The 16,238-nt window shown below is 40.7% G+C and overlaps 1 protein-coding gene across 1 annotated transcript in view; it reads right to left on the bottom strand.

Moving 5' to 3' along the window:
- Nucleotides 1-985: 985 nt before the first annotated feature.
- The window catches only part of LOC132381897 (mucin-2-like), a 141,491-nt gene continuing 126,238 nt past the window's right edge, over nucleotides 986-16,238 (bottom strand). The window contains exon 41 of the mRNA XM_059951608.1: nucleotides 986-3,233. Within this exon, the coding sequence (XP_059807591.1) occupies nucleotides 3,232-3,233 (2 nt within the window). The 3' untranslated portion in view covers nucleotides 986-3,231. The remainder of the gene's footprint in view (nucleotides 3,234-16,238) is intronic.

Below are 16,238 nucleotides of genomic sequence, written 5' to 3' on the forward strand. Positions count from 1 at the left end.
CCATGATGGCATGGCAGAGCAGACTCGATGGGCTGAATAGCCTATTCTACTCCTATGTCTTATGGTCTAGTGTTGGACCCCTTCGAGTTCAGGTGTTATCAGTTTCTCAGATACATTTTAATCGGCCAAATCCTCCTTGCCCTCACTGCCATGTGGCACAGGTGGCAATCCAGAGATTACTATGTTGGAAGTCCTGCTTCTCAGCTTTCTACCTAACTCCCTAAATTCTCTCTTCAAGGCCTCCTCCATATGTCATTGATACCAAGAGGTTTGCCAGATTGTAACGGGGAAAAAATGAACTGTTCCATTCATTGTGAACTCAGTGTTGAGTGTGGTGCCTCTACTGGCCTAAACTATCAGACCCGTTTTGAATTTCAATGCTTTTGGATTCAAACTGTTATCCATTCCTCCCCTGCTCCACCACACCCCCATCCCACACCTCAGGGAGATACCGCTGCAATAACATACTGTACATTCTACATGGCTGCATACAGGTAGGGACCAGTGTTTAATTAAACAGCAGTCAATTGAAGTTGACCACTTGGGGCTGTGAGTGGGGTAACAGAACCACATGGGAGCCTACCTGTTGCAATTGCTGGATCAGACTGATTCAGAGAATGATTGATCTAAATATATCATAATTATTCCAGGAGGAAATGTCTTATGACAATGTTGTTGCTGTGCTGTAGCTGTGCTTCAAGTTTATTAATATCAAGCAGATCTTAAAATACATACAATAAAGCTATATGGAACTTTTGTACTGTGTTTGCCCTGTTTAGACTGGTCAGGATGTACTGACCAGGAGATGTAGCAGCAACAACTAAAAAGACAAAACAATTCAGTTAAATATAATTTGAAAAGTATTTACAGTTAATAAATGACAACCATCACCCAGTCCATCTGTGCAAGAGTCTTCTGTAATGTGGGAGAGCAGGTTCGAGGATCCAATGAATGAAACAGGGGACACAGATTGAAGATGGCTACATTAGGTATTTATTTAAAAATGAACAGTGAAACACTAAATAGGGTGTCCAACTAAACAAGCATTTAACTAAATAAATAGTCAGAATCAGACTTTAATCGCCAAGTATCTGTGCACATACAAGGAATTTACTTCCGGCAGATGTTGTCTCTCTGCTCATAACGATAATAATGTTAAATATAAATGAAAATATAGAGGATACATACAGGTAGTGCAATCCAAGTAATAGTTAGCTGACAGTTAACCAGCAGATAACTGTTCAGCAAAGTGACCGCAGTAGGGAGTGCCCCGCAGTAGGGAAAAAACTTCTCCAGTGCCTATTAGTCTTAGTCTGGAGGGATCTGAAGCGCCTACCAGGCGGAAGCAGTTCAAACAGTCCGTGTGCAGGATGGGAGGAGTCCTTTATGATGTTCCCCGCCCTCTTCTTCAACCTGGAAGAGTACAGGTCCACAACAGAGGGCAGGGAGTCTCCAATGATGCGCTCGGCAGTCCTCACTGTGCGCTGTAGTCTGGTTCTATCCTGCTTGGTGGCGGCTCCAAACCACACAGTGATGGAGGTGCACAGGACAGACTCAATGACTGCAGTGTAGAACTGCAGCAGCAATTCCTAAGCTACCCAAAACCACTACACTGTACAATGTTACCCTTTAAATGAATGGATACTCGGCTAAAACTCCCCAATTTATAAAACCCAAGAAGTAAGCATGCTATGAACAGATACTCAACAATCGCCCATCTACGTCTGCAATGCTCTCTCTCAGAGCTTCTTCAGTGCTGGTCATGACTCTCAGCATGAAGTGGGCCCTGTGGATGGAAGGAAAGAAAGAGGGTGACCCCTCCACATGTGCTACCTTTTATATTCCTCCCCCTGGGTGCCCGGAATGGGAATGGGTGTCGTGGTGCATCAGCCAACCAATGGGAAAAGAGCACTGCAGACTTTAAATGAACCAATCAGCACAATGAAAGTGGTTTTCAACTAAAATAAGCCATGACCCAACAGGAAAATCATCCCTCGAAAGTTGTGACACTGTGACAATCTGCCCCTCAGGCTAATAAACTACAGATACAAGACAGAAGTATAATACCCAGTATTACAAGCCCAATAGTTACCTTCTAGTATATTATAGTAGTCCACCAACCTTCCGGAGCCCCATAAGGCCACTAACATCCCCCCAGAGTGAAATAGTTATGGAACTGGTACCTTGCTTTCATAATTTTGTTCACCAATTGTTTAGAGTGATCAGCCAGCTGAGTAATGTTCCCCGACTCATCGGGAATGTAAGTGCAGCAATCTTGACTAATAACAGCGCAAGTACCACCTTTCTCTGCAAGTAGGTAATCTAAGGCCATCTGATTTTGCACGTCAACCACTTGAATAGCTACCCCCTTGGCAGATACCTCAGTTAAAGTTTCCTCAGTATCTGTTTCGACAGCCAACATTTCTATTGCAGAGATCATGTGTATAATTTCCTGAGACAGCTTAGTGGTACCATACATGGGAAAGGCTATCATCTAAAATGGTTTTGCCTCCATAATAGCCCACTTATTACACTGACCCACATAAGCAGGGTGTTCATCCAGATGACTGAGGTGATGTATCAAAGGCACCACATATCCTAGATAGCAGCAACCGTACCACCCCAGTGGAAGCCACAGCTAGGTCCGAGTGATGCATATCCACTAAGTGCCATTCAGCGTCCAAGGAGTACACACCTTTATAGGACCCCTCGGTATAGATATGGCCATCACAGGGTACCTTTCCTGTTTGCACTCGCTGTATCCCACTGTTTGCTTTAACCTGTGCTCATCATAATGTCTGCACCAACATTCCTTTCCCTTCACTATTGGGTCAGGAATTACCTTTACAGTCGGAACCTTGGAATTAAATAAAATATACATAGGGAAGTACCAGCCCTTAAAACTCTCACTCCACTGGGGTCTATTAAGGCTCGTTCTTTAAAACCGCAGCCATACTGTGGGGTGAAGTAGGTTGGTTTAGACACTCCCTCCCGGCTTTTCCCAAATCAGAACCCCGATAAGCTGGATAATTTCCCCAAGTCTTTTTCCTAAAAAGGATCATTATTAATGGCATTCCTTCTGCGGTGTGGTTCAGTGTTCGCAAACAAATCCAGCAGTCCGACATGTGAGTCCTGTTTTCATATTCATACGTCTCTTGCAGGAACGTGTTGTAGGACTGCCCACCGCAAATTACATCGAAACCACTGCCGCCAGCATCCACCGCTTTGCCATTCTGTAATGTAGAGAAACACACATTCACTTTCTCTTGAACACCAGAATATCTGCAGATGATGGAAATCCAGAGCAACACACACAGAGCTGGGGTGGGGGGGGGGGGGGGCGGTGGCTCAGCAGGCCAGCCAGCATCCATGGAAAAGTCCTGATGAAGGGTTTCAGGCTGAAATATCGACTGCATGTATACTCTTTTCCTTACGTGCTGCCTAGCCTAGGTGAGTTCCTACAGCACTTTCTGTGTGTTTCTTCACTCTCTCTTGGTTAATCGTTGGGCATTTAAACATGTCATTCCTGCATTTCCCTGGCAATGCAACCTCCAGTCTGTGTGCTACGATATCTCCCCCATCCAGTGGCCCCTGTGGTTGCTGTACCCAACCCTTCCCCAATTACTCCTCCAACTCCACCTCCTCTAACTTCGGAGGATCTGACACCGCTAAGTAACAGGACATCAGAGATCCACCCGGACTTGCCGGCTGGGAGTTCAGGGGATCCACTGCTTCCTGTGGCATCCTCAGCCACCCCTGGAGGGTGTGGGTAGGGGTCAGTAGCTTTATTTCTTGATTCAATAACCCATTCATACGTTTGATTAGCCCCACTGCTTGCAAGTAACATGAAATGTGAAACACCCAGGAAATACCAGATTCTCTGACCCAATCCTGGACCTTAGCTCCCATAAAATGTGAGCCATTGTTATTGATGACAAATGCTGTAATTCTGTGATGGCGTGTTCTGGCTCAGCACAGACACGTGGCCTTGTGGCTTGAACTCCGGAATACATGTCAATCCTAGTCAGCACATACCGCTTTTTATTTTGGCATGGCAGAGTCCCAATGTAATTGATCTGCCAGATTTGATAGAAGTGTATAAAATTATGATGAGTATCGATAGAGTGAATGCAAGCAGGCCTTTTCCACTGAGGCTAGGGGATACAAATAACAGGATATGGGTTGAGGGTGAAAAGGGAAAAGATTAAAGGGAACATTAGGGGGAGCTTCTTCACGCAGAGAGTGGTGGGAGTGTGGAATGAGCTGACAATTGAAGTGGTGAATGCAGGCTCACTTTTAACATTTATGAAAATCTTGGATAGGTACATGGATGAGAGGTGTATGGAGGGATATGTTCTAAGTGCAGGACAGTGGGACATGGCAGAAAAGTGGTTCGGCACAGCCAAGAAGGGCCAAAAGGCCTGTGCTGTAATGGTCTATGGTTCTATCTGACTGCCTCCTCTTTCCTCCGAATATGCCTGGAGGGACCTGCCGGCCAACCCCTAGGTTTAGTGGGTTGGCTGGTCAAGCAATTTGTGGCTGCAGTTCGGGCCTTGTCATAAGTTGCATTCATCTGCAAATGGCCACTCTTCTGGTGTGCCCAGTCCTCCTCCTCGGAACACAAAGTGACCATCTTGACTTCTGCCGCTCTACCTACAGCAATGTTATGAATGGCTTCCTTGGTTTCCTGAAAAGTTTGGGCATCTACATTGTCGATAGTAATCTGCCACTGGCATGTATCCCTCCTGATACATTCCCAAGAAGGTCACTCATGCACCTCCCATATTTTCCCGTGCCACTGAGGCATGCATACCACCGTGCCATTAGCGACTGCCCAGGAGTCAGCATAGATCCTGATAGGCCCGCTTCATTCTTGAAGGGGCAGAGTTATGGCCACCAATTCAGCCAATTGGCTGGATCCCCCTCCCCCTCTTTCATGCAACCATGCCCGTTGCAGGATGGAGAGCCACAGCCATCCACTACTGCTTGCCACTCTGCCAATGGCTGGAGCTGTAGCTGAACCAAACTTGTTGTTTTACCTCAGGAGTCAGTTTGTTGTATGGCTTACCCCACTGCATGGATGAGGGGTTCATTGTGGAAAACTTATCGTGAGTGCAATGGTGACTAATGGGCAAGGTCATAACCTGCTCAAAGATCCGGCTCATCCCGTCTGGACCTTCCTCGGCCCTGTCTGCGACGTACCATTTCCATTTGACGATCGTGTCCTTTTTGTGAGTCACATCGTCGGACTTTACCAACTGCATGATAGGGAGTTGCAGTTGCAGCACGGCCGACTCAGAGGCTGTCTGATGTGTGCTGCAAAGCCAAATAAAGGGCCAATAACTGTGTCTCAGTGTATCGGGTTGCTGCCTCAGGGAGAGTCTTAGTTCAAAACCCTAAAGGGAGGTGGTGCCCTTCAAAACCTGCCACAGGCTCCATTCAGCGAGGGGTGGTCGAAACCTGCAGGCCAAAGGGTATGCCATTCTTTCATGGGGTAATGGGAGAGCCTGTTCCATGGCCCTGTTTGGCAGTCTCAAAAGCTGCCTGCTGTTCAGGACCCCATTGGAGAATGGTCTTTTCATGGGAAACCTGGTATTGGAAGGATAATATCATGGTCAGATGGGTAAATGTTGGCACCATTAACCCGGGACTCCAACAAAACACTGCATCTCTTCGTTAGAGGTGAGGATGATGGTTTTCAGAACCTTCAGCTTAGCCTTTTTGGAAACTCCCACTGTCCAGAATGCCTCTGTATTCCTGGGAATAGAACATTATATGGTCAGGGAGTCAGCTGGAGATGCTCATGGAGTGAGTACTGTTTTGGATTCGCTCCATAACCTTTACTTTTTTTTAACCTTTGATCACCCTTATTCAGCTTATTTTTACCTATACCAAAAGTTTCTTTGTTAATTTTTTTTTTGAACTTACTGCCAAGAGTTTGTTGTGAACTTTTGAAGATATGCAAACAGAAATGTCTCTTAGGTCTAAGGGATGGGATCCTGGACGCAATCAGAACTGTAACGGAAAGAAGCAGGCTCCGCTACAACAAACTTAATTAACTTTATGAATTGTTTATGGAGGTTTTGGATAAAAAATTTGGTGAACTACAACAATTTTTTAAAGAAGATATAAAGGCTTTTCAAGAGTACATGGTTAAGACGGATTCAGTAATTAAACAGCAACAAGCTCTTATTGCATCTCTGCAAGAAGATGCTTGGAAGCGAGATTTGACTATTGAAAAACTGCAACAGGATTTAATTTCGACCATTAAGCTGATGCAATCCCTTAAAGCCAAGAGTGACGATTTTGAGAATCGGTCCAGAAGACAGAACTTACGTATACTTGGTCTTCCAGACGGCATAGAAAAAGACGACCCTTCGAAATATTTTGCTCAACTTCTAAAAGAAGCGTTTCCGACGATTTTCCCGAATAACCCTCCTTTATTGGATCAGGCACATAGAATTCGGCGTCGATGACCGAGTGCTACAGACAAACCTTCGGTGGTAATTGTCCGGTTCCATTATGTACATGATAAAGAGCAACTTATACGAGCAGCTCGTCGGGCAGGAATGATTAAATTCAAAGAATTCTGCTTCCGCCTGGTCAAAGACTTTAGCCCTGACCTTTTAAAAAGAAGGCTTCTTTTTAAACCGTTGATGGCTGAATGCTATGAGAAAAATCTGAAACCTGCGCTCCTATACCCTGCGAAGCTTCGAATATCTCCGTCGAATGCTCCACAACAGGTTTTTCTTTCAATTTCAGAAGCGAGAAAATATCTGGAGGAGAACTTCCCTACTGCTACAGACACCGGTCTCTAATAAATGAACGATTCTGATCATGTAAAATGGTTCTCGATCTCTTAAACCAGAATTAAAATCTGGTTATTGGTGTAGGTTCATCCTATACTTTACACTTAAGTTAAAGTGTGTTTTCATCATATTAATTGTTCTGCCTTATACACTTTAACCATTATACTACATACTTGTCCATTAACTTTGCTCCTTCGAAGGTATATTTTTAATTCTTTGAAGATGAATTTTTCTTTGATTAAGATGGTGGTTTTTTGAAAAAGATTTTTGGTTTTGCTTAAAATGGCGTTTTTTTTCTTTCGTCTTCTTCCTACAATGCATCGCTTATCATAGCTTAAATATTTTTTGTTTTGTCTGGGCTAGAGCCCGATTTATAATTTTTTTTTAGTGACTATATTTTTATTTTTTTTTACAACTAACTATACTTAGAAATATGGTTTTTATTATAGCGATTTTAATTTTTAAAGTTGGGGTGATTCTTTTGTATATATCCTTTATATATGGAGTGTTCTTCAGCTGACATGGGGGTAGGATTAGTCTTACTTTTTCCTTTTTAAGTCATATTTTGGCTTTTTCTCTTTTTCTTGGGGGGTGGGGGGATGGTCTGTTTTCTAATTCTATTTTTTTTTGCACTAGTTTGTGTTAGTTTTTTTATTTGGGCTGTTTTTGAACTTCAAATATGTCTGTGTTGTCGTCACTTCCGGGTCTTCTCTTTACTTTTGTTCCTCTTCCGGTTGCATGAGTTTATAAGTTGGTTAACCCTTTCTATACCAAAGGGTTGATTTTAGAATTATGGCTCAGACCATTAATTTTGTGTCTTGGAATACTAATGGTTTAAATCATCCAATTAAATGAAAGAAGGTTTTCAAAGTATTCCAACGACTTAATGCTCATATCATTTTTGTACAAGAAACTCATGTGAGGAAGGAGGACAAATTTCATTTTTTTTAGATTTTGGCGGGGTCAACAGTATCACGCAAATTCGAATGCTAAAGTAAAAGGAGTTTCAATTTTTATTGACTCCTCTATTCCATTTGTTCAACATGATATTTTTTTGGATCCGAATGGTAGATTTTTGTTAACTATGGGTTTACTTTGTAATAAAAAGGTTGCTTTGGTTAATGTTTATGCTCCAAATGTGGATTGTCCTGACTTTTTTAAGTCCTTATTGACCTCTTTACCCAATCCAAACGAATATAAGTTAATAATGGGTGGTGACTTTAATTGTTGTTTAAATCCTCTGATGGATAAATCTTTATCTATTCAGACTTTACCTAATAAGTCGGCCACTTGTATTAACTCTTATTTGACTGACAATGGAGTTTTTGATATTTGGAGATTTCGGCATCCTAAAGACAAAAAGTTTTCTTTTTTCTCACATGTTTATCACTCTTATTCGAGAATTGATTATTTTTTTGTAGACTCTTGTTTTATTCCATTGGTAACCGGTTGTAACTATGATAGTATAGCTATCTCTGATCATGTTCCATTATTACTTTCTATGAAATTTACAGATACAGCTTCTAATGCCAGACAATGGCGATTTGACTCTACCTTGTTGCAAGACTCTGACTTTATAAAATTTATGGAGGAGCAGATCGACTTCTTCTTTTCAACTAATTCTACAGATGATATCTCCTGCGGAACACTTTGGGACACTCTTAAAGCGTATATATGTGGACAGATTATTTCTTATTCTGTTGGTTTGAGGAAACGTACTAAGATGGAAACTCTTCTATTGGTTGATAAAATTAAAGAGATTGGTAAGAAATATTCGATTGCTCCTAGTAAGGACCTTTCCAAACAAAGGGTTGAACTTCAAATGGAACACAGTTTATTACTTACATCCTCGATTGAAAATCAATTAATGAAAACTAAATCTGATTTTTATATACATAGTGATAAATCTGGTAAACTGTTAGCTAGTCAATTGAAGAATGCTTTGGTTAAACGTCAAATCACTAAGATTTGTCAGCAGAATGGGAATCTGACAGTTAATCATAATGAGATAAATAAGGCATTTCAAGACTTCTATACCTCCCTGTATCAATCTGAATTTCCTCAAGATCATAATACCATGTCTGATTTTCTTGGGAAATTAAATTTTCCAAGATTATCATCTGATGATCTTTTAATATTGGATACTCCTATTACGGATGTAGAAATTAAAGGGGCTATTTCCTCAATGAATTCTGGGAAAGCACCGGGTCCAGATGGTTATACAGTTGAATTTTAAAAAATTTTTTCCGCTACTCTTTCCCCTTGGTTAGGTAGGTTTTTGAGGAAGCCATTAGATTGGGGAATTTGCCACAATCTTTTTATAGAGCTTCCATTTCTCTAATATTGAAGATAAAGACCCTACTAACTGTGCTTCCTATAGACCTATATCTTTATTGAATGTAGACTCCAAGATTTTTTCCAAGTTACTGGCATCTAGATTGGAGAAGGTATTACCCAAAATTATTTCAGATGATCAAACCGGTTTTATTAAAAATCGCTATTCTTTTTTTAACTTTAGGAGATTGTTGAATATTGTTTATACTCCCTCACATGGCACTTCAGAATGCATGATTTCATTAGATGCGGAGAAAGCATTTGATAGAGTTGAATGGCCTTACTTATTTAGTGTGTTGGAGAAGTTTAATTTTAGTCCGATATTTATATCATGGATTAAATTGATTTATCATACTCCAGTAGCCTCAGTGTTTACCAATAATCAAAGATCTCCCTTTTTTCGCCTATTTCGGGGCACTAGACAAGGATGTCCTCTTAGTCCATTACTATTTAACATTGCCTTAGAACCTTTGGCAATTGCCATCAGACAATCACAGGATATTTTGGGTATTAATCGTGGGACAGACATTCATAAGTTATCTTTGTATGCAGATGGTTTATTACTATTCATTTCTAACCCGGAGAAATCCATCCCAGCAGTTTTACCATTATTGGTTCAACTTAGTGAGTTTTCTGGGTATAAGTTAAATCTTAATAAAAGTGAATTGTTTCCTTTGAATAATTGGGTCCCAATTTATGGAAATTTACCTTTTAAATTAGTTAATGATTCTTTTACTTATTTAGGGATCAAAATGACAAAAAACCATAAAGATTTATTTAGATTTAATTTTTTACCCTTAATTGATCAGATTAAAGGTTTGTTTACTAAGTGGTCACCTTTATCTTTATCCATAATAGGTAGGATTAATGCTATTAAGATGGTTATTTTACCTAAGTTTTTATATATTTTTCAAGCGATACCAATTTTTATCCCGAAATCTTTTTTTACTAATGTTGACTCTAAAATTTCTTCATATATATGGCAGAATAAAAATCCCAGGTTAGATAAAATATATTTACAGATGACAAAAAAGGAAGGCGAGTTAGCATTACCTAATTTCAGATTTTACTATTGGGCAGTTAATATTAGATATTTGTTATGTTGGTTGAAAGATGGGGGTGGATCTTTCGGCCCTTGTTGGGTGAGTTTAGAAACTAAATCTGTATCAGCTTATGCTCTGGGTTCTATTTTAGGGACTTCTCTCCCTTTTGCTCTTTCTAAATTGCCGAAACGAATTGACAACCCGATAGTTAAACATACTTTGCGTATATGGTTTCAATTTCGGAGATTTTTTGGGTTGACTCAATTCGTTTTAAATAGTCCTATTGTATCTAATTGTTTTTTCCACCCTTCCATTATAGATCAATCTTATTCGGCTTGGAAAACTAAGGGATTACTAAGATTTTCTGATTTATTTTTGGACAATTGTTTCATGTCTTTTGAGCAATTATCCAACAAATATAACTTGCCTAGATTTCATTTTTATAGATATTTACAGATCAGTCATTTTTTAAGTTCTGTACTCCCTACGTTTCCAAATTTTGTGCCTTCAGATATTTTGGAGAGTTTATTTGAATTAGACCCTTTTCAAAAAGGGCTTATTTCAAAACTTTATAATATAATTATGAAGATACATTCAGAGCCACTTTATAAGACTAAAAAGGATTGGGAAAGAGAGCTTAGTCTTATTATTTCTAGTGAGAATTGGGATAGAATTCTTCAATTAGTTAATACATCATCGTTATGTGCCAAACATTCATTAATACAATTTAAGGTCGTACACAGGGCCCATATGTCCAAGGAGAAATTAGCTCATTTTTACTCTCATATTAGTCCTATTTGTGATAGATGTCAATCTGAAATTGCGTCTTTAACTCATATGTTTTGGTCTTGTTCATTTTTGGAGAAATATTGGAAAGATATTTTTGATATTATTTCTGCAGTTTTGAATATTGATTTACAACCTCACCCTATTACCGCAATTTTTGGTTTACCAATATTAGACTCACTGCATTTATCTTCTTCTGCCTGTCGAATGATTGCATTTCTAACTCTGATGGCTAGAAGAATTGGAAGGAAATTAATCCTCCCACTGTATTTAATTGGTTTTCTCAAACTATGTTATGTTTAAATTTAGAAAAAATTAGAAGTGGTGCTTTTGAGACTTCTATTAAATTTGAAAAGTTATGGAGACCATTTATTCAACATTTTCATATGATGTAATATGACCCTGTGCCAAGTTCATTTGATTTCCCAGCTTTTAGCTTATGTATGTTGAGAGGACCGGAAGTGATGGCATTGATGAATATTTATTTTTGTGAGATATTATAAACAGCCCCCTTTTTTCCTCTCTCTTTTTTTTTGCTTCTTTTTTCTTCTATATTAGTTATTAGATTAGTAGATTAGCTAGTTTTGCATTATATATTTTTTAATTTTTTTTTCTTTCTTTTTTCTGTTTTTTTATATCATATATTATGAAATATTTAGACTTACCATGTTCATACATGTATTTTATGGCTTATGTCTTGGTAAACTCATTTATATTGTAACTATTATGTATGTTTTTTTTCATATGTAATGGAATTTGTATGTTGGTAATTTCTTTATCAATATATCATTTGTATTCTGTCCATATTACAAATAATAATAAAAAGATTTAGAAAGAACATTATATGGTCTTATAAGAGCAGGGCACTGTGTCTTATAAGACCATAAGCCAATAAGACAAAGGAGCAGAATTAGGCCATCTGGCCCATCGAGTCTGCTCCACCATTCAATCATGGCTGATCCTTTTTTTTCTCTCTTCTTCAATCTCGGTTCCCAGCATTCTCCCCGTAACCTTTGATGCCATGTCCAATCAAGAACCTATCAATCTCTGCCTTAATTATACCCAATTATCTGGCCTCCACAGCTGCGTGTGCAACAAATTCCACAAGTTCACCATCTTTTGGCTAAAGAAATTTCTCTGCATCTCTGTTTTGAAAGGGCGCCCCTCTATCCTGAGGTTATGCCCTCTTGTCCTAGATTCTCCTACCATGGGAAACATCCTTTCCACATCTACTCTGTTTAGGCCTTTCAACATTTGAAATGTTTCAATGACATCCCCCCTCATCATAGAATCTGTTCACAATACTCAAGGTGATACCTCACCAGTGCCTGATAAAGCTTCAGTATCACATCCTCGCACTTATTTTCTAGACCTCTTGAAATGAATGCTAACATGGCATTTGCCTTCCTCACCACTGACTTGACCTGCACGTTAGACTGTAGGGTTTTCTACACAAGGACTCCTAAGTCCCTTTGCATCTCAGATTTTCTCCACATTTAGAAGATAGTCCGCACTTTTGTTTCTACTACCAAAGTGCACAACCATGCATTTTCCAACATTGTATTTCATTTACCACTTTCTTGCCCACTCTCCTAACCTGTCTAAGTCCTTCTGCATTCTACCCGTTTCCTCAAAACCTACCTGCCCCTCCACCAATCTTCATATCATCTGCAAACTTTGCAACAAAGCCATCTATTCCATCATCTACATCATTTATATGCAGCATAAAAATAAGTGGTCTCAACACTGACCGCTGTGGAGCATCACTGGTCACTGGCTGCCAACTTGAAAAGGATCCTTTTATTCCCATTCGCTGCCTCCCAGCAATCAGCCAATGCTTTAACCATGTTAGTAATTTTCCTGTAATACCATGAGCTCTTAACTTGGTAAGCAGCCTATGTAGCACTTTGCCAATAGCCTTCTGAAAGTCCAAATACACACCATCCACTGCATCCCCTTTATCTATCCTATTTGTAATCTCCTCAAAGAATTTCAATAGGTTTGTCAGGCAGGATTTTTCCAGAAGGAAACCTTGCAGATTTTGTACTACCTTTTCCTGTGTCACCAAGTACTCCATCACCTCATTCTTAACAATTGACTCTAACATCTTCCCAACCACTGAGGTTAGGCTAACTGGTCTAAAATTCCCTTTCTGCTGCCTTCCTCCATTCTTAAAAATGGAGTGACCTTTGCAATTTTCCAGTCCTCTGGCACTACACCAGAGTCTAACGATTTTTGAAAGATGTTTTCTAATGCCAACACAATCTCTAACACTACCTCTTTCAGAACTCTAGGGTGCAGTTCATCTGGTCTGGGTGACTGATGTACCTTTAGGTCTTTCAGCTTTTTGAGTACCTTCCTTCTTGTAACAGTAACTGCATCCACTTCTCTACCTTCACACACAACATTAAGCATACTGCTAGTGTCTTCCACAGTGAAGACTGATGCAAAATACTCATTTAGTTCAGCAGCCACCTCTTTGTCCCCCATTTTAATTTCTCCTGCTTCATTTTCTAGCAGTCCGAGATCCACTATTTTTCTTTTATTTTTAACATACTTGAAAAAAACTTTCACTACCCACTTTGAAATTATTTGCTAGTTTGCTTTGATATTTATATTTTCCCTTCTCATGGTTTTTGTAGGTTTTTAAAAACTTCCCAATCCTCTTTCTTCCCACTAATTTTTGCTGTGTTGTATGCCCTCTCCTTTGCTTTTACAATAGCTTTGACTTCCCTTGTCAGTCACGGTTATACTATTTTACCATTCCAGTACTACATTATTTTTGGAAACCTTGCTCATTTTTCCCAGAAATGCATGCCATTGCTTCTCTGCTGACATCCCTGCCAGCAGCTCCTTTCAATTTACTTTGGCCACCTGCTCTCTCATACCACTGTAATTTCCCTTACTCCAATGACATACTGATACATCAGACTTCACTTTCTCCCTATCAAATTTGAAGTTGAACTCAATCATATTGTGATCACTGGCTCCTAAGGGTTATTTTACCTTAAGCTCCCTAACTGCCTCCGGTTCATTCCATAACACCAAATCTAGTATAGCTGATCCCCAGGTAGGCTCAACAACAAACTGCTCAAAAAAGCCATCATATAGACATTCAACAAGCTCACTCTCCTGAGATCCATTACCAACCTGATTTTCCCAATTGACCTGCATGTTAAAATCTCTAATGACCACCATAACATTACCCTTTTGACTCTCCTTTTCTATTTCCTGTTGTAATCTGTGGTCCACCTCCCAGTCACTGTTGGAAGGCCTGTATATACTGTAACTGCCATCAACGTCCTTTTACCCCTGCAGTTTCTTAATTCAACCCACAAGGATTCAATATCTTTCAATCCTATGAAACTGATTTGATGCCATTCTTTCCTAGTAGAGCCACACCACTCCCTCTGCCTAACTTACTATCCCTCTAATATAACGTGTAACCTTGGAGATTCAGCTCCCAGCTACAACCATCCTTCAGCCACAATTCAGTGGTGGCCACAACATCACATATGGCAATCTGTAATATTGATTATCCACCTTATTTCTTATACTACTTGCATTTAGATACAACACCTTGAGTATGTACTTGCTAACCTTTCTGATTCTGCATCCCTAATGACTTAATACACAGTCTGTTGGCTGTAACCAAGTCCCATCACCTGCCTGCCCTTCTTGACAGTCTGACTGCATGCTATCTTTACTTGTTTACCATCTGTCCTATCCTGAGTCCCATCACTCTGGTTCCCACCCCTCTGCCAAATTAGTTAAAACCCTCCCCAACAGTTCTAACAAACCTGCTCGCAAGAATATTGGTTCCCTCGGGTTCAAGTGCACTTTTGAACAAGCCATACCTCCCCCAGAAGAGATCCCAATGATCCAAAAGCCTAAAGCCCTGCCCCCTGCACCAGCTTTTCAGCAATGATCTGCCAAATCATCCTGTTTTTACCCTCAATGGCATGTGGCACAGAGAGCAATCCAGAAATTATACTCGGGAGGTCCTGCTTCTCAGCTTTTTACCTAGCTCTCTAAATTCTCTTTTCAGGACCTCATTGCTTTTCCTTCCTATGTCATTGGTACCAATATGTACCAAGTTATCTGGCAGCACCTCTTCCCTTTCCAAAATGTTGTGGACGTGATCTGTTTCATCCCTGACGCTGGCAACTAGGATGCAACATACCATCCGGGTGTCCCATTCACATCCACAGAATCTCCTGTCTGTTATAAGGGTTGATGGACCACCCTCGCTCCCCCAGGGAGTTCACTAAGTAATTCAATGCCTGCTGCACTACCTCCTGCAAGGGCCTCTGTAGCCACCCATCAATGCTTCCCCTCTGTCCTTAGTGATGGGCACCACATCTGGAACAGTGGTTGTGAGGCACAGAGTGTGTTTGTTCAACTGTCAATCGATTCTGGAACAGCCACCCTGAGTGTTATAGGGAGAGGTGCAGGGCAAATAACTCCCTCATGTAACGGGGCTTCTACAGTCTCCCCAGACTCTTTGGTCTCTCTTACTGGTTGGCGTTGACCAGCTTCGAGGGGAGCAGAACCAGCAAAGGCTCCCACTTAGCCAACTCCACCAGCTCCTTTGCTTGGTCTACCCCAAAGGAAAATAGCCCTTACTTTTCTGCAGCGATCTATCCCTCAACACATCCATGCTCAGAATATTCAGGAGATGCTGCCATTAAGACAGATGTGACTCCTGGCTGTCATGCTCCAAGACCTGCCTGCAGAGAAACCTAATCACAACTAAGAGAAAATCTGCAGATGCTGGAAATCCAAGCAACACACACAAAATGCTGGAAGAACAGATGCTGCCTGACCTGCTGAGTTCCTCCAGCATTTTGTGTGTGTTTACGGGGTAACATCCTAGGGAAGAAGAAGGGAGCCCCCCCAAAGACCCAGAGCCCCTGCCAAATGTCAGGATTGCCTGAAATGATGGTGTGCTCGGTGCCAGTATCTACCAGTGACATCGATCCCTGCACGTTCCCCTTTCCCCAATGCACCGCAATAGGTATGTAAGGCCTCAGGTCTCCAGCCAGGGAAAGGGCCACCAAACATATTAGCCAGGAGTTCTGACTACATCCCTATGGGAGTGGGATGGGAGCACGCCACCTATTAGTGGACACCTGCTGCCACTGGAGGCCCTTTGTAATCACTCCACTGTGGGATATACGGAATCCTGACCTTGAGACACAGAAACCAGCGAGAAATTAGGCATGCTACTATCCGAGGAGGGATTAGAAGATGACATCCCACTCTT

Source organism: Hypanus sabinus, chromosome 27 (assembly GCF_030144855.1).
Source record: "Hypanus sabinus isolate sHypSab1 chromosome 27, sHypSab1.hap1, whole genome shotgun sequence".
In the NCBI taxonomy this organism is placed as follows: Eukaryota; Metazoa; Chordata; class Chondrichthyes; order Myliobatiformes; family Dasyatidae; genus Hypanus; species Hypanus sabinus.